The 18,029-nt window shown below is 49.2% G+C and overlaps 1 protein-coding gene across 2 annotated transcripts in view; it reads left to right on the top strand.

Annotated features, from left to right (window-relative positions):
• Nucleotides 1-18,029, top strand: part of LOC138520752 (uncharacterized) — a 243,520-nt gene that overhangs the window by 79,004 nt on the left and 146,487 nt on the right. For both annotated transcript variants that reach the window (XM_069633037.1, XM_069633036.1), the window contains 4 exons: nt 8,704-8,805; nt 12,824-13,059; nt 14,178-14,302; nt 14,638-14,693. In XM_069633037.1, the coding sequence (XP_069489138.1) occupies nt 8,728-8,805; nt 12,824-13,059; nt 14,178-14,302; nt 14,638-14,693 (495 nt within the window). In that variant the 5' untranslated portion in view covers nt 8,704-8,727. The remainder of the gene's footprint in view (nt 1-8,703; nt 8,806-12,823; nt 13,060-14,177; nt 14,303-14,637; nt 14,694-18,029) is intronic.

Genomic DNA, 18,029 nt, shown 5'->3' with positions numbered 1-18,029 from the left:
ATCTTCCACACCAAGGGTCTTCTTTGGCCTAAGTACAACCAGTACTCCATAAACTGCTCTTTTGGATAAATGGAAGTCTTTTCCCACAAAATACTGCGAAAAGTGGTTGCCCTAACTCTTTAAAAAGTCTACTTTACTGCCCTAGGTAAGAGGTTTACTCACCTGTAACTGTATTTTCTCTAGGAAAGCCTCTAAATAACTCTTGACAACTTGCCATTTTCCTCAGTGTTGCATATTAGTTTTGTAAAGTTTACTTAACTGTTAGTGCAGTATTTTAGCACCTGCCTTTTTCTGTATAAAGAATATATTTTTATATAGACCATGTTGTTGGGAGTCATGAAATGTGTGTACCGTTCCTTTTAACCACCCCTCTGCCACTTTTACTGGTTGGTGGCCAAGGAAGGAAGACCTACTTATAGACCCGGACCGCAGGGATTGGAGACTGGTAGTCTTTCCCCTCCATAGCACAAGGACTAACTGTAAACTTTCTACTGTGACTTTTTGACAGTCCTGCTTGATAAGATCTCCCCCCTAAAATAGACTGAACTCTGAAAAGGATAGGGATGGACTTCTAAAGCATTATTCTGGTGTGTTAAGGTTTACTAGCCATTTTAAGGCTGGTGATACTACTCTTAGACTTTTTCTTCCCCACATTAGCTGTGTATATACTGAGGTAGGTCAAAGAGGCAGGCCATTTTTTCATTCTTGATAAGACTTTATTGAAATAAATAAAGTCCTCACTATCCCTCAACTATGGCTTTCCCGGCCTAACTGAACTAACTACACTGACCCTACCACTAAGACAAAACAACAAAAGCCCAGCAGAATGACCCCCCTTCTCCTGTATAGCCTTTCCCAGCCTCAGTATTTCAGTTTTAGATGGTTTTCACGCTGTCTTTCGGAATAGGTTAAGACACTTCGTCCAGGGGACTCTTCCAAGTCTCTGGTTCTTTCTCTACCCTTTTGAAAATGTCTCCTCTGTGTTTTTGGCTTTTGAATATCTGACTAGGTTTGTTTCTGAAGTGCCTCTGAAAGTCTCTTTTGGTGGTTATTCTCTTGGGCACTTTGTGTATTATTGAGATGAGAAACTTGAGTTCCTTAATGATTCTCAATTTCTGGATTCTCTCTCGTATCACTGAGACGAGCTGCATGGGTTTTAGGATTGGTTTCACCCTTCTTAATGTTTGGCCATTCACTGGGATGAGTATGCTGATGGTACTTCTATTTCTCCAGCATGGGGTCTGGCATGGATTCACATGCTCATGAATATTCCCCGTCGTCAGGCCGGGAATCCTCGGTAAAGAAAAAAAAAATCGATATCAGTTTCGTTTCTGATCTGTCTTTCTTAGTAGTAACCAATCACTGATCTCTGGGTCATACTGCCCCTAGCCAATAACTGCCCTCTACCTAAGCCCCTCCCCTGGCAGCCATCCTCAGATTTTTACCGCATGTTCAAGTGTTGGGGAGTCCTCGTGTTTTAGCTCTCGAGCTTTTACTGCGTTTTTGCGCTTTTTCAGGAGATTTTTCTCATTTTTTCGGTTCATCGAGCCTCAAGCTCCACCGTTTCTACTTCGATAACGGGGACCTGTTTCGGAATTCTTCTACGCCCCTCAAGGGTGAAGTTTTCGTCGAGTTACGCTTCTTGGAGGACTCCAGAAGATATGTGGCCTACCTCAACGGACATGGCCCAGGACAAGGGAAGCTCGACGCCCGGATCCAAGCTGTTCAGGAGCTGCCCAGGATGCAGATTGCAAAATGTTTTCAAGTAGGACGAGCATTCGAGATGTCTCTACTGCTTTCATGAGGACAAGACGCACGTGGAGAAGGACTGTGCGTTCTGCAAGAACCTGTCGGAACGGACCAAGCAAGATCGTCGTTCCCGCCTGGCTGGAGAAGGGCACAACAGGTGAGAAGGCGAAGAAAAAGTCTGAGCGGTCTTCTAAGTCCTGTGAGGGCGCCCCAGCGACGAGGGCCCAACAGAAGGCCAAGCACCTCAAGTCCGCGGGCACCGGGATCGCCGAAAGGTCGGGCTCCTTGGCTGCCAGGCAGGGCACGACTTCCCCGGCACGATCAACCACGAGCCAGCGCTCTGGTTCGGGGAAGAGTAAGTCCGAGAACCCGGGTAAGCTTCTGGAGAGGCCCCGGTCGATCTCGAAGGGAGCAGAGGGGGAGCGAGGCGATGACCCTCCCCCCAAAGCGAAGGCCCAGGACGCACCTAAGGTGGTGAGGGCCTTGATCCACCCGGCGTAAAGGCCTCTATCGAGGTTGTCGCAGCGGCCCTGGTGAAGCCGGCAGAGGCTACGCCAGTGGAGGTGGCCTCGGGGCCTAGAGTTTCCCTGCCGCCGCGGAGGGAATCCTCTTTCCAGACCATCGTTAATACCCCCGTGAAGACCCTGGCGGAAAAAGGGAGGGGGTGGGGGCCTGTGGCCATTATGGACTCGGATTCAGCCTCCGAGGAGGATCCGGTGGAAACCATGAAAGGCCTCAACGAGAGGTTCCCAGGGGAAGGTTCCCGCTGATGTGATTGAAGATCGCAACGATGGCGACGACGAGGGCCCAGTGGAGCAGCCATCCCGTCCGTCGCAGCCATTACCCGAGCCCCAGGATAGCTCGGCAGCCATTTTGTTGGCGATCCAATCCTTATGTACTGAGATAAGGACGAGGTTACTACAGACCCCGATGGAGGATCCAGAACCAGGCCTGTCGGGAAGTCCTCCGAACAAGCGGAGGAGAGTCCATGCCGCTCCGCCCTTTGTGCCCGCGAGGCCTGTGGACGCCCTCATCCCCCTTGCCGGACCCTCAGGAGGATACGGCGATGGACGACGACGGCGGCGATGACACAACAGACAATTCTGTTGCCTCAGGGGCCAGCCCACGCCGGACTCTGTCGTCTCGGCAGCGGCCAAGAAGAAATCGTCAGGTGCGGCGGCTTCAACTTCCACTTCCCTGCCAGACAGCGATTGTGGCCTGTTAACGACGGGGAGCTTTGGTTCAAGATAGACTTCCAACCGGACGACAAGAGGGCGGAGGCCCTACAGATTCTGCAGGAAGGAGAGGTGGCATCGGATCACGCCATAACAGTGGCAACGGACATTGCCGGTACCGGATTTCGCCAACTGGGCAACAGGGTTTGCCTCCGACGACGAGGATGGCTCAAGGAGACGGACTTTCGCCAGGACGTCCAGACCAAAGTGTTGGACATGCCGTTCGACGGCAACAACCTGTTTGGAAAGACGGTGGATGAGTCCCTCCAGGTCATCAAGACAGACACGGAAACAGCCCGAGCCCTAGGAGTCCTTCAGCAACAGCGGCCCTTTCAGAGCTCTGGAGGCAGACAGGGAGCCTCCAAGGGATCCAGCGGCGGCTCTTCTACTTACCGCCAGGTGGCCCGCTCCTCGTCCCAGGGGGCCTACAGAGGCCGCGGCAAGCAAGGAGGGTCTCGCCGCCGTCGGCAAGGAGGCCAAGGCGGCAAGGCCTCTTCCAAGCAGGACTGAACCGGCCATAGCGTCGGGCCCCCACCGAAGCACCCCGGTGGGAGGCCGGCTGACGAAGTTCGTCAGCATGTGGGAGTCCATCTCCACCGACCGTTAGGTGCTGGACACCCTGGCCTGCGGAAAACTTGCTGCAATTTCAAAAGAAGTGTCCTCGCATTTCTCCCGTGGCCAGGAAGGAGAATCACGTCCCTCAACTGCTGTTGGAGGTAAGGGCGATGCTCAAGAAGGGTGCCGTCGAACTCGTCCCCAAGAGGCTCCGGGGCTCCGGAGTATACTCAAGATACTTCCTCTTCAGAAAGAAGACAGGCGGTTGGCGCCCCATCCTGGACCTGCGTCGGTTGAACAAATACATCAAGGCACAGAAATTCTGGATGGTCACCCTCCAGCACGTGCTGGGACAGCTGGAGAAGGGCGACTTCCTATCGTCACTGGACCTGGAGGATGCTTCCTTCCAAATCCCCATTCTAAAAGGACACAAAGTTCCTCAGATTCGTAGTCCAGGGGCGTCGCTACCAATTCAGAGCCCTGCTGTTCAGATTAAAGTCGGCACCCAGGGTGTTCACCAAGTGCCTCGCACCTGTGGTGGCGCGGCTGCGCCTGCAAGGGATCCACGTCTACCCCTACCTGGACGACTGGCTAATCCATGCAAGGTCAAGAGAACTTGCTGTCGAACACACAGGGAGGACCGTCCACCTGCTCACGGAGCTGGGATTCGCCATCAACGACCCCAAATCCCATCTGGTCCCGTCGCAGGTGACACTGTTTCTGGGAGCAAAGCTCGATACAGTGAAGCGATTGGCATCACTGTCGGAAGAAAGGACGAAGGCCATTTTGGGCAGGGTGCAGCGCCTGTTAGCCACGGATGTTGCCAGAGTGAGGTCCATCAAGTCCCTCCTCGGGATGATGTCCTCCTGCATCTACCTTGTGCCCCTTTGCAGACTTCGGTTGCGTCCGCTACAAGAGTTCCTCGACGCCCGCTGGATTCAAGCGGCGGGCAGCTTCAAAGACAGGATCCCGCTCGATGAGGAGTTCCGTCGGGCGATTCTATGGTGGGGTGCCCGTGCGCACCTCGCGGCAGGCATGGACTTTCAGGCCCCGGCGTATCAAGAGACGGTAACGAAGGACGCCTCCCTGGAGGTATGGGAGGCCCACACCGGAGATCTTCACGCAAGAGGCCTCTGGTTCCCGCAGGAGAGGTCTCTTCACATCAACATCCTGGAGCTACGAGCCGTGTTCTGGGCGCTCAAATCGTTCCTTCCGTCCCTCAAGGGCAAAGTGGTGAGGATCTTCACCGACAACACCACCACGATGTTCTACATCCGGAAGCAGGGAGGCACCAGATCCCAACCCTATCCAAGGAGGCCCAGGATCTGTGGCACTGGGCCGTCGCCCAGGGGATGTTTCTGCTTCCCTTCCACCTGGCAGGAATGATAAACACCATCGCCGACTCACTCAGCAGGGAGCGGCGCTCGTGCCACGAGTGGGAACTACGCCAGGACCAGGTGGATCGGCTCTTTCAACGGTGGGGCAAACCCCAGATCGACCTGTTCGCGACGGCGACGAATTCCAAGTGCCAGAGGTTCGCCAGCAGGTTCGCCCAGCCGAGGAGCATGGGCGAAGCTTTCTCGTTCCCTTGGGACGGCCTGTTCCTGTACGCGTTCCCTCCGTTGCCGTTGCTGCTCAGTCTCATCAACCAGCTCAAGAGGTCCAGGTGCAGGATGATCCTCGTCGCACCAGCGTGGCCGAGACAGATCTGGTTCCCGGACCTTTTGGACTTGTCAGTGTCCCCACCTATCAAGCTGGCGACGGACGCGGATCTTCTCTTCAGAGAAGGAGGCGCCATTCTCCATCACGACCCGGAGTCGCTGAACTTGCAGGCTTGGCTCCTGCAGCACTAGAGTTTGGAGGATACGATATCCCGGCTGACTGCAGAGAGGTTCTTGCAAAAGCCAGGGCGTTCTCAACTCTCAAATGCTATGGACATAAGTGGAAGAGGTTCTCTGTCTGGTGCCGTGCACAGAAGATTAACCCTTTGCGGATTACGGCCCCTCAAGTATTGCTGTACCTACTGTCGCTGGCCAAAGCTGGACTGGCTCACGCCTCCATCAAGATACATCTGGCTGCCATTTCCCGATACACCAGAACTACAGGACGGGTGTCCTTGTGGTTTCATCGCCTGGTGAAGGAATTTATGAAGGGACTATTCCGATCGTTCCCGCCGGTAAAGGCCCCTGCCCCGGCGTGGGAGCTCAACGTGGTGCTGACCAGGCTCATCGGGGGGGGCCCCATTCGAGCCTATGCATTCGGCGCTGTTGAAGTTCCTGTCGTGGAAGACAACATTTCTTGTGGCCATCACCTCTGCACGACGAGTGGGAGAGATCCAGGCCCTATCTTGCAAGCCTCCATACTGACTTTTCACGACACGAGGGTGGTGCTGAGGACGCACCCCTCCTTTATGCCCAAGGTGCCGTCGGACATCCACCTCAACGAGCCCTTGGTGTTGCCAGTTTTCTTCCCGTCCTCTTTGTCTCTGGCCGAGAGGACTTTGCACTCGCTGGATGTGGCTAGAGCGCTGAAGTTCTACGTGGACCTCACATAGAGTTTTCGGAAGACATCACAGCTGTTTGTGAACTCTGGACCTGTGGATCAAGGGAAGGCTCTCTCGAAGGCTTCCATTTCCAGATGGCTCTCCGGCTGCATCATGCACCGTCACCGGTTGCAAACCGACCGCTGCCCGGCCGTCAGAGCCCATTCGACCAGAGCGATTGCTGCTACCCCAGCGTTCCTGTCTGGTGTGCCCTTGCTGGACATCTGCATGGCTGCTACATGGAGGTCGACGCACAACTTCACAAGATTCTACTACGTCGATCGGGACTCCAGGGAGGAGTCCAGGGTCGGCCAAGTAGTGCTGCGCAACCTGTTCGCTTAAGGTGAGCCTGGTGAGGAGGTAAGAGATGCTTAATGTTGAGCCTGTTGCCACCTCCCGTGGTTGTGCATGTGTATACTGCTATGTATTCTTATATTCATGAGCATGTGAATCCATGCCAGACCCCGTGCTGGAGAAGGAACAAGTTACTTACCTGTAACTGTTGTTCTCCAGCATGGGTCTGGCATGGATTCACATGCGAACCCTCCCGCCTACCCCTCTGCGGCTCTTCACTTGGTCATACTGCCACTTCACGTGCTACCAAATCTGAAGATGGCTGCCAGAGGCGGGGCTTAGGTAGAGGGCAGTCATTGGCTGTGGTCAGTATGACGCAGAGATCAGTGATTGGTTACTACTACGAAAGACAGATCAGAAACAAAACTGATACTGATTTTTTTCTTTACCGAGGATTCCCAGCCTGACGACGGGGAATATTCATGAGCATGTGAATCCATGCCAGACCCATGCTGGAGAACACCAGTTACAGGTAAGTAACTTGTTCCTTCTGCGTTCTCTCCTGGATCCTCCGCAGTCCTCGTTAACTTGGTTCCTGCGGGTTGGCATCACCGGGCCTGCATGCAGAGTAGGGACTTTGTTTGAGTCAAGACCACTTTGACTTTCAGTCTCTAATTCTGCTTCTTGTCCGCGGGGCCAGTATTGTTGCCAAACCGAACAGTCCACCTATCGCGGGTCACGCAACCACTCGCCACTGGCTCCCTATTGGGATTTTCTTCCCCTGTACTTTTTGGTCTTCTGTTCCTTCGGTGCTTTTTGCATATGCCAGCTGGTTTCTTCGTTCTTACTGAAGATCTTGCGGTCAGCTTCCATGACACTGTTGATTTGAAACTCCCGGCTTTCGCTTCTCTGACAACAATCCTTCTTCCCTTTTTTTGATACATTGTTGGGTCCTGCCCAGCGGATGATTATAGTCCCTTTTCTCCTCCAGTTGAGCAGCCTTCATTACTGTCAATTCCGTTTGTCCCACTATTGCTGGTTTTCCACCACTGAGCGATCAGTATTACTCGCTCAGTCGTCTTCTTCTTGGTAGTTTTACCATATATTTCTTCAGGTTGAGTCTTGGGTCTTCTGGTACAATAACACAGTGGCTTGGTCCGAGAGGCTTTTCTGAAGCCCTGATGTTACTGTTGGTCCCAAAGAAAAGGGTTTTGGGGAGTTTCTCAGTGGAACAGGAGTCCTTGTACCCAAGAGGGGACTCTCCCTGTGGGGTCCAGCTTTTCACCACCCGTAGGGGAATATTGCAAAGCACCCCCACCTTCCTCGGCCTGACAAAGGAAGGGCTCCCTTTTGGGGAGAGGTGACTGAATCTCAAGATTCGTCACAATCCCTACGCTTCATTGTATTGAATTCAAAAGTGTTAGGCAGCCCGTTTTGGTTTGACCAAACTGTGGATGTGCATGTGTTTCTCTATATCTGTCCTCTTGATTCCCCTGTCCCTCTCCTTTCGTCCTGTTTGCAATCTCTCCACCTCTTCTGTCCCTAGGCCACCTTGTGCGCAGTCTTGCTTCAGCGCCTCTTCTCTTCGCACAGAAACTCTAATCTATTCAATGTTCTCGTTTCACATCTGCCATTCCTAGTTTAAATCTTTCTTTCACCTTTTTCAGACTCAAAAACTCCTCCTTAGATCTTGACTATTTTGCATTTGTTTATTGTACAGTCTGATATTACTGCACAGCAATTTAGTGAATGCACTATATACATACCAATAAGATACAGACCTAACAATTTTCAATTGTGATTTTACTTACCCGTGGAGTGTTCAACTTGATGCTCACTTTTTTACACTTCCCTGTGTGGTCTCTTCCTTGGCAGGCTTCACAGTTTACTGTATTTCACACCAAGCCTACCCCTTCCCGAGTCTAAGCCTATACGCTCTGTTACCATTGAAAGTTTGGTCAGAGATTTAAGTGTAAAGTGGTTGCACACACCTTTAAGTTGGCTTCTCAGAACCCCGTGGTAACTAGCCCCTCTGTCACTTCCACCTCCTCTCTCCTATCCCCCACCTTCATATGTGATCAGCTGGCTCATGCAAGGCCACTTGTGTCTCTAGTTGCATACTGCGAGGTAACTCTTCCCCACCCACCCCACCTTTTAATTGATCAGCCGTAGCAAACTCCCGTGAGATTGGCTACTCCCTGCAGCCTTGTTTTGTCCTTTTCCCTTGTGTTCATGTGCTGATTGCTGCGCCATTGGAGGCTAGCCACCCACTGCAACCGTAATCTTTCACAACTTCTCTTTGTTTATACTTGCTCTTTCTCTCCCTAGGAGGCTCTGCTCGCTCAGAAAACAATGTTTCCACAAGGTGGAGGTGCAGGATGGGGAGGCACTGTGTACCCACAGGATGCAAGCAGCCCTTACCCCAGGGACGTAAGTACCTTGTATAGCATTGCTACAATGTAGTGTAAAGAAATGTTAATTGTAATGTTTTTTTAATCTTTGTTTTGTCTGAAATTAACTTGGACTTGCAGAAATTGTGCAAGTGGACATGTTTTCTTTTATTTGGGGGGATTGTGAGAGTGGGTGCGACTGATGGGGGAGACTAGGCAGAAGGATGGGTGTAAAAGGAGGCGGGAGATGAGGGGCATCAATCTGGAAGCAAGATGACACGAAGCAACACAGGTTCGATCCCGGGGTCCGCGCTTAGAAACCTCTGGGTATTTATGCGCGTTATAAATGTGCAACTAAGACAAAAATAATTATGCAACTAAAAAAATAAATTCCTGTAACAGCACCTCGATGCCCGCGAGCTGTGTGAGCACTTTAAAAATGCAATAATAACCAAAATACTCCAACCAAGGCCTAACCCCTTCCTCAAAAACACCCACCATACCCCCAAAGCTCATACTACAAAGCCCCAAGGCCCGCTTGGCACACTTGGTATCCCTCCCCATCCCTCCACAGCACCCCCAACCATCCCTTCAACTAAAAATAGCACGCCCCTCCTCCCCCTTAAATGTGCCCTTATAAACTCACAATCTCTCCCCGCCCATCCCTCGGAGATCCATGACCATCACCAACCACAATCTCGATTTACTCTCCATCATCAAGACTTGGCTTCATGAAGTGTCCGATCCTGCTATTTCATTAGCCCTCCCACCAGGATACTCCATTGTCCGTCAAGACAGACGGCTTACGAAAGGGGGGAGGGGGGTGGGAGTAGCTCTTATAACCAAAGGAGCCCTCACACTTAGAATGTTCAACCTCCCCTGGGAAAACGCGGATCTCATCTCAGCCAAACTTACCATTTCCCTGTGCTGCGCCATTAAGATACACTTGGTCTACCGGCCACCAGGCCCGGCCTCAGGCTTTCAGGGACGACATCTCCGCCCATTAGGGGATAACCTCAAGACGGCCACTAAAACCATTCTGCTTGGCGACCTTAATCTGGGCCTAAATGACCCAAAACGCACAGCAGCCCACAGCCCTGTCAAAAGAACTTAAAGACATGGGCTTAGTGCAAAGAGTCACAAACCCCAGTCACTGCAAAGGTCACACCCTCGACTGGGTGGCCGGCCATAACTATGCCACCAGAATCGGTTCTAACTCCCCTTGCCCCTGGACTGACCATAACTTCATACAATTCACCATTCCCAGAGCTTCTACTACTAAAACACTTATCTATGCACCTCCCAGCTAAGGTTAGAAGTTCGTGAAAAATTAACCAAGAACAACCTCTTACCCTTCCTAGAAGTTCCTGCACTTAAGCCAACATTCTCCAATGACCGTGGCTTATTAGCAGATATCTACCCAGACACCCTCACAAAAGCAATTGATGCTTTCACACCACTAGAATATAAAAAAGAGAAAACATCAATGCACGTTAACTGATGGTTCATGGTACACAGCTGAACTACAGGCCCTACGCCTCTGTAAACGTAACACTTTGACTAAATGGCAATCTAATCCCAGTGACTCCTCTAGGGAAGACTTAAAAAAGTTATCTGCACAGTATAAAGCTGCTATCATCAAAGCCAAGGCCAACTCTTTTACATGCGGATAACTAATGCCATGTCCCAGTCGAAGGAAATGTTCGCCATATTCAGAGACTTGAGTTACCCCAACCACAAGCCCTGACGAGTTCCCTAAAGATAGTTTGGTGTTCTAGTATACAAGCAGCCCTGCTCAACAAAATAGAACTCCTCCCAAAAAAAAATCCAAGCTTAACCAGAGATAAGGTGCAGAAAATAGGGGCTTGGAAGTCGGGAGATATTTTGTTTAAGGTTCAACAAGGAATGTTTGTATTGAAAAGGATGGGCAGAGGGTATGGTCGGTCCTGGGACAAGAAGTAGAACAAACAAGGGGAAATGAATGGGAAGATGAAGGTGGCAGAAATAATGAAGAGGCAGGGCAAGAAAGAGCTCAAGGAGAGGAGGCAGCGAGAAAACCCATCCCTGCATGCAACAGTCTGAGTACATGGAACGGATGGAGCACATGGAACTATTGGAGTGGGTTCGATCACAAGAGGCCTAAACCACCATATTCACATCTCCACGCTTACTCTCTTCTACACCACCACTCAAATGGAACACAGCAATACTATGACACCATTCGGTATAGCTGGTCTCATACCATCATCTGCCTCATACTCCCCATCACCCTAACTAAACACTGCTGGTTACACACCCTCCAGCCTAGGTGTTCTCCTCAGGCCTAACACAGCCAGAATCGGTCTGGATTCAACCTGCCAGAACAAACAAATACTCTGATCTCTCAACCACCACACCTACCGCTAAGAAGCAGCTACCACAGGAATGCCACGCCCGCTACTTCGACAAACTAGACACCTTCGGCATAGCATACACAAACTATGGCGATGACACACAGGTCCCAATACCACTCTCTAGTTCCTATGAACACGATGCCAAAGCCCTCCATAAGATGTATGCCACCATTCAAGCTTGGATGGCAGCAAATCGGTTATGTCTCAATGGTGACAGGACTGAGATACTCTTAGTCGGCACTAATGAAACCCTCAGTAAGCTTGGTAATCAATATAGCGATTTCACTATTGATGATAGTCATCCCTGTTTCTGCATCAGTTAAGACACTAGGTGTCTATCTAGACTCTCCATGTCCAGGCAGGTAAGCTTGATTGCCTCCCCTCTCACGACCAAATTATTAAATGCAGTAAAACCTTATTTGTCTAATCAGAATTGTCTCTCTATAGATAGAGCGATCATTGGGGCCAAGCTAGATTATTTTAATGCCCTCCTAGCAGGCACCTCGGCCAAAAACTTGAATAGACTCTGTCATTCAAAATAACACTCTCAGAGCAGCACTAAACATTCCCAAAAGAAACCACATCTCACATGCCAAGCGCTTAGCCCACTGGCTCCCGGTCAAGGAACGTATTGCCTTCAAGACGCTCACCCTGACTCACAAGTGCCTTGCACTTACAGCCCGCCTTACTTGTCCAGAGAAAGTCATCAGAGCCACTTCCTCGCGTATCAAAAGAGCCTGTTGTGCAAACCCACTGCTTATCCCCTCCATCAAGAGGGTCAACGCGGGCGGTATCGGTTTCCCCCATATCGCTCCTAAACTATGGAATGCCCTACCAAACCATCTTAGACCTGAGGCCTCTCTCTCGACCTTCCGGAACATGGTAAAAACCTTGCTCTTCAACTAACTCTCCCTCTTACATACCCACTCCACACTGCTTCCTGCTTACTTGTAACAGCTGCTCGCTATTCCATTTCCATGAGACTGTCTGCGCACTTTATGAATGCTAATAAATCATTAAGGAATAAGCCATGTGATTGGGATGATGGGGTTTAATAGCGCATAGATTGATGGGGCTTGGAATGGAGACCAATGTGCTATGAGTACAAAAATGGGACTAGAATGGGGAAACTTTGCAGTGCCAGTCTATGAAGACCTACAGCAGAAGCTGTGGATAGTTGTGTTCTACTTGGCACTCCATTGGTCTGAGATTTGTCAAACATACGCTTCCTTTGTAGCCATTTCCAAGCACGAACTTGGACATCATGTTGCCCAGCGTATCTTGGCTTCTTCCTTTCATGACCATAAAGCACCTGAATAGTGCTCTCTGGTTAACATGCGTCATAAAATAGCTTTAATTGTCGCTATAGGGCTAACTAGATTAGTGTATTTCTGTTTTTTTGTGATGGAAAGGCAAGGGGCACCAGCATGCACCATGATCTGACCACCTGTGGTAGTGCCAAAATGCCTGTTTTCTGCTATTTCGCTTTATGGCATTTATCCAAATGTTTCATTGCCCTTTAATCTAAGGTTTTGAGCACTCGCAATGACATCTTTTTCCCATCATCTGTTTTTTTTTCTTTTCTGCTTTGCGTCATGTTTTAACTTGTTGTTTTTTCACCTGTGCTGTTTCAGCTCTAATGGCATGTTTCCTCCCATCTCACAGCCCCGGATGGCAGCCCGTGCCAATTACCAAGGTACTAACCAGGTATATGAGGCAGGTAGTGGTTGGTCACAGGGCTGGGCTCCCCCTGCACAGTGGCCGTACGTGTGCCCACCAACCAGTGCCCCATCGTATCCGGCTGGCTGGGTGCCGAATGCCAGCCCGCAACCTGGTGTGAACTGCCCCCCTATTGGGATACCGCCCCCAGTGGGTGACTGGAGCAACTACACCGGGTTGAGGTGAGCACTAAACAGCTGGGACTGTCATGATTTCTTTCTTTTTGGGAAAGCTAATGGGAGAATAAGTGCTTGCATCAATGGACTGAAGTGTTGTGTATGTTCAGCTTGCATATCTAGTCCAACTACCCCGCCACTCTCCACCTGCCACAGTCCTCCAATAATTGGAGCCAGTGCAGGTCTTCCTTAGCAGTTATTCGTCAAATGGCGTTGAGGAAAGAGGCATTCTTCATAGAAGGGTTTTTTAAGGAATTCTTCGGAAGGAATAAGGGACAGCAAGGACTGCAGCTGGGTCACCACCTCTACCTATACCAACCGCCATATTAAAACTTTGGACCAAGTCGTAGTGGCCTCAAACCCCCGGCTAACTCCTGACTTGTGCCTTTGTCTGTATGCCACAGTCTGCTTCTCCATTTCTGTTCCCAGAGCGCTTCATTGAAGGTCCCTTTGGTCATAGAGCAATTCCCAATCAGCAGTGGTTTGCATATTTCAGTGATTAGGTTGTGGCCCATAACTGGATGTGCATGTGAAGGGGATTCCTTTGCCACGGACTTCCAGAGCTGTCATGTAAGACCATAACTCTGTCCCATGAACAGGAGTTCCACCAAGTGGCCTGATATCTGACATGAACGCATGTAAAAATGCCCATTGTAAAACACAACTCCATTTCATACAATATGATAGTGGTAATATTCAATCTAAACACATGTTCCCCATACAGTGAAGGCACCACCTGTCCGATATAAAACCACCATTGTCCTGCTGGGATTGCAATCGGGCCACAAACAAATGCAGATCTAAGTTCTCGGCCTTTGCTGTCAATCTGGTATTCTCAGCATTTATTTTTGACGGTGTCACTGCTTTGAGATAATTTACAGGAAGGTCCCACTGTGAAGGCAAATGACCTTCTCGGAGATATTCCTGGCAGCTGCTGCCCCAAAAGCCATGTAGGGCTGTCCAAGCCCATATGGTCTTCCACTGGCAGTGGTTTCTTAAGGAATCTGCCGTCCATTGATGGGGTCTCTTGTTTTAGTCTGATTTTGTTTAATTTTTTTTTTTTTAAGCTGGATACAGTATTAATGGTTACATTTCTTGAACAATGTCCTCTTCTCTCATTCCAGTTATACAGGTGGGCCGGAGGAGAAGCGAAGTGAGGAACAAGGTGGCAGTGTGCCGAACGGCTGTGGCGAAGTGCCTCCAGCAGTGCCTATTGTAACGGATGAGTCGCTTTTTCTGTTAAACTACTGTACGTATTTCCTACTTTTGGATCTTGGTACTATGTTTCCTGGTTATGGACATGGCAGTGGCTCTGAAACAGTCTGATCGTACACATCACTCAACCAAGCAGAAGTGGCTGTAGATGCTGCTGCATTGTGAAGCGCGTTATGGTGCCATCATGCATGTCATAGTAGCAAATGTGGGCTCCAGGGCAGGTCGGGGGTATATAAACGATTGCAGCGCCCCTTGTCTGAGTAGTTATTTGTGAATGTATGGCAAGGCACTTCTCAGATTGGAATTCAGAAGGCGTGCGTTGGAGCATTTATCTTCCCTCCACATAACACTCACTTTTTTTTAAATTAGGTAACGCTCAACCAGCGCGACACTTGGTTCCTGTATCGCCTGCCAAACAAGACGAGGTAAGCCCACCTTCTCTCAACACAACCACCCTGGCACGCACCCCACTCGTACAACATTGGGTGGGGGGAACGGTCATGTATGAAAATATAGAATCCTGTGAAGTAGACCTGTAACCAACGGAAAAATTCCACCAGAGGGTAGAGGTGAGCTAGGAAGCTTCAATGGAAAACGGAGGAGGATGTAGTGGAGAAATACAAAGTGGTCTTTATATAGTGCCATGTTTTAGGAGCCTCTTGAGTGTAGTTGAGAAAAGGGGGATGGTGGTGACTTGTTTGCGGGATGGGGTTTATGGTTGCAGGTCAGATGTACCGGAACCCTGAGCGTCACTCGGGCGTTATGGGTTTGACACCTGGTAATATGTTTATCTGCAGGATCGGGATGAGTGCTCTGGCTCTGGATTAGCGGCTTATGTGCGGTCTGATATAGCTAAAGATGTCGCTTCTTTGTAGGTAGATTGTTAATGTGGAAATGGTAGGCCTCAGCAAGCCATGTGTGGGAGGATAGTGTGTGCAGTGTAAGGTGGTGATAGATTTCAGGACGACATCAGTTTGCAAAGTGGGGGTAGACCCAGGGGTACAAGTAGTGGGGGGGAATGCCAAAGTGGTGGGGGGTATTTGGGAGCCAGGTAAATGCTACTTTTTGGGAAGTGCTTCTGGCAGACTGTTGATTTTGGTTTTATTTGTTGGATTCCCCTTCTCTTTCGGGGCATTGGACCTAAATGCATCCATTTTCCAGTAGTCCTCGTCAGCAAGATGTGTGGGTTCTAGGAATTATCATGTCATTTTAGGGAGCGCTTAATTGGGTTGAGATTACCACATGCAGGTGTATAGGTATTCGAAGTTTCGCTGCGGGTTTGTGATGGGAGTCAATTGTGTAGGTTTTGTTGCTGGTCCCAGTCTTGTTTTAGTTGAATATCTACATTTGTTGCCGTTCCCTGAAGGTTAGGTGCTTATCGTCTTTGCAGAGGTGTTTGGGCCACAGAGTTTGGTTGAGCAGCAGAAGGATAATCCGTGCTGGTGCTAGTGAATCATTCCTGGATCGCTGTCTTAATGATTGCTAATCCATTTTCTTGTAATGGATTCAGAGCCTCTGCCGTGGACGCGTTGTTTTGTATGTAATGGAATTGTCATTTGTATAGTGCCTTTTCCTGTTAGTATGGCCTCAAAGCGTTGTTGGTGAAATTTCCTCTGGGACCGAAGTCCAAGGTATGGGAAATTAGTCAGAAGAGTTTAGAATGCATGTGTGCATTTTGGCCAATACGAAGGTAGGTATGGGTGGTCAAGTCCCTGCTAGCTACCCACGTCGAGCTGGCATGTGGGTGGGTGCTGTGAGGTAGTCTTGAGGGTATGCAAGTGTAGAAGGCTCATTATTTAAAGGAGTCACCAGTTTGATTAGAAATCCGTGGGGTGTGCAGAGTGCTGGGCTGATTTTTTTATTTCACTCTCAGGCGCAACCTGCTGGCCACAAAGTGAACACTTTTTTTGTCTATTGTGTAAATATTCTATTGTGTAAATATTCAGAAGTTGGAGATCGAAGCTGTTGACAAAGTCTTGCCCTGACAGTACAAGTGTAATACTTGCCATGGCCCTGTGCATAAAATTCAAGCATGGCATAATTTATCGGAAAATTGGTGGAAGCATCGGCTTAGGATGGCTTTGACCTGAGGTTCCAGGGTAGGGTTGCTGTCCATGACTCTGGGGTTACTGATGGTTGTCGTGGGCAGTTGTCCATTTCATCGTGCCATGGAAATGGTGTAGGGTTTGGTAGCATTGTGCTGCAGATCATAAGCTCTATTTTGGTTGTGTTGATTATACGTTTGTATTCATCCTCAAAGTGTCTACGTGTGAAAGGCATGTGCCGGGGTCTAGTGCAGCCTTTGTGGTGACTGACTTGGACCACATGTGGTCATGTTTCACACATTTTTCTTTTTTAAATACCTAACTAGCCCTATCGCTAAGGGGGACATTCCCTACCTAACAAAGTAAAACTAAGGGTGCTTGTCTAGTCCAAATAAAGTCTCTATCTGGCCCTACCACTTAAGAAATAAATCCCTAGCTCAAAAGAAAGAAAAGGGAGGCTTGTGCACCAGCCTTGATATGGACTTCTGCCTGGCACAATTGTAGTTGACTTGTTCTCAGTCTTTAAAGTTCTTATAGATTGCCTTCACAATTACTGTACCAAAATTCTTTTGGAAAAACAGGTTTCTTCTCGGAGGGTTTCCCTCTCCCTCTGATGTGGAAATCGTTCTTTGTAGATGTTCCAACCCCTCCAGCACGACTTAAATATTCCCACCTTCACCATTGTAGCGTTGGGACTTCCAAAAATCGGTTTGCTCTTGTTAGAGGCGTTTTCCTAAAGTCCAGTGTGAGGTAAGACTTTACAAAACTATCCCAATGGTTTGTAGATCCCCAATTCTTAGTATCAGTCTGTACTACTCATGGAACCCTGGTAGAGTGGCAGAGCAGTTGGGCTTATCATAAGATGAAAATGTGAGCTTTAGGTAAGTACACTGAACCTAGTTACTAATGTAATTCAAAGAAACACTGACACATACACGTATGTTAAAACTTATTTATTATATTTACACAAGATATACTTTTAAATACTTAGCACAGTAAACCAATACACACAAGATTACGTGTAGATACTTTTCAAAGGCCACTGTTTGGTTTGTAGTTGCTTGCGGTTACAATTGTTACAAATGTTGACACTAATCAGTTATACCGTATTATGGGTAGTACTGCACACTCGCACACACACAGATCTACTGTAATTGGGTTTAGTTGGCAAAACCACATAAAATAGTCTTTTTGGAAGGAAAATAGTTGGTTAGTACAACACTAGCAGAACTTAAGTTTCTAGGGGCAGTTTCTTTGCACAACAAGGCTTTTAAATTCTAAAATGTGACCCTAGTCAGTTCGGAGGGGCTCAAAGTCATGTAAAGCAGCAGAACTCAAACTCTTGTGGATATTTTCTAGTCTTAAAGATGCAAAAAGATGAAACCAACGTTGGAGACCCGGTTAGTGGGCTCACTGAATGGACACAAGCAGAGGCTTGGGTCAGAGCTAAGAGGGGTGTGCGCGGGACACCTCTACGTGCACTCAACACTCTGCAGCAACTTCTCAGATTAAGGCAAGCAATACCTGTTTCCCCACAGTTCCTTTGGTTTGAAGAAATGTTTGTGGCTCGATTCACGTCATTGTGGCAGGGCTGGACCCGACCTCCGGATTCCTAGGTGTGGTAACGAAAGTCAGGACAATGGACGGGATCCCTGAGCAGCAGTCTCGAGGAAGCACCTCTGGCACAGATTTAATCAATATGCTGTTTGGGCACCT

This window comes from Ambystoma mexicanum, chromosome 13, assembly GCF_040938575.1.
Source record: "Ambystoma mexicanum isolate Mex_15411 chromosome 13, UKY_AmexF1_1, whole genome shotgun sequence".
NCBI classification, from domain to species: Eukaryota; Metazoa; Chordata; class Amphibia; order Caudata; family Ambystomatidae; genus Ambystoma; species Ambystoma mexicanum.
This window is presented reverse-complemented; position numbering and strand designations above follow the sequence as displayed.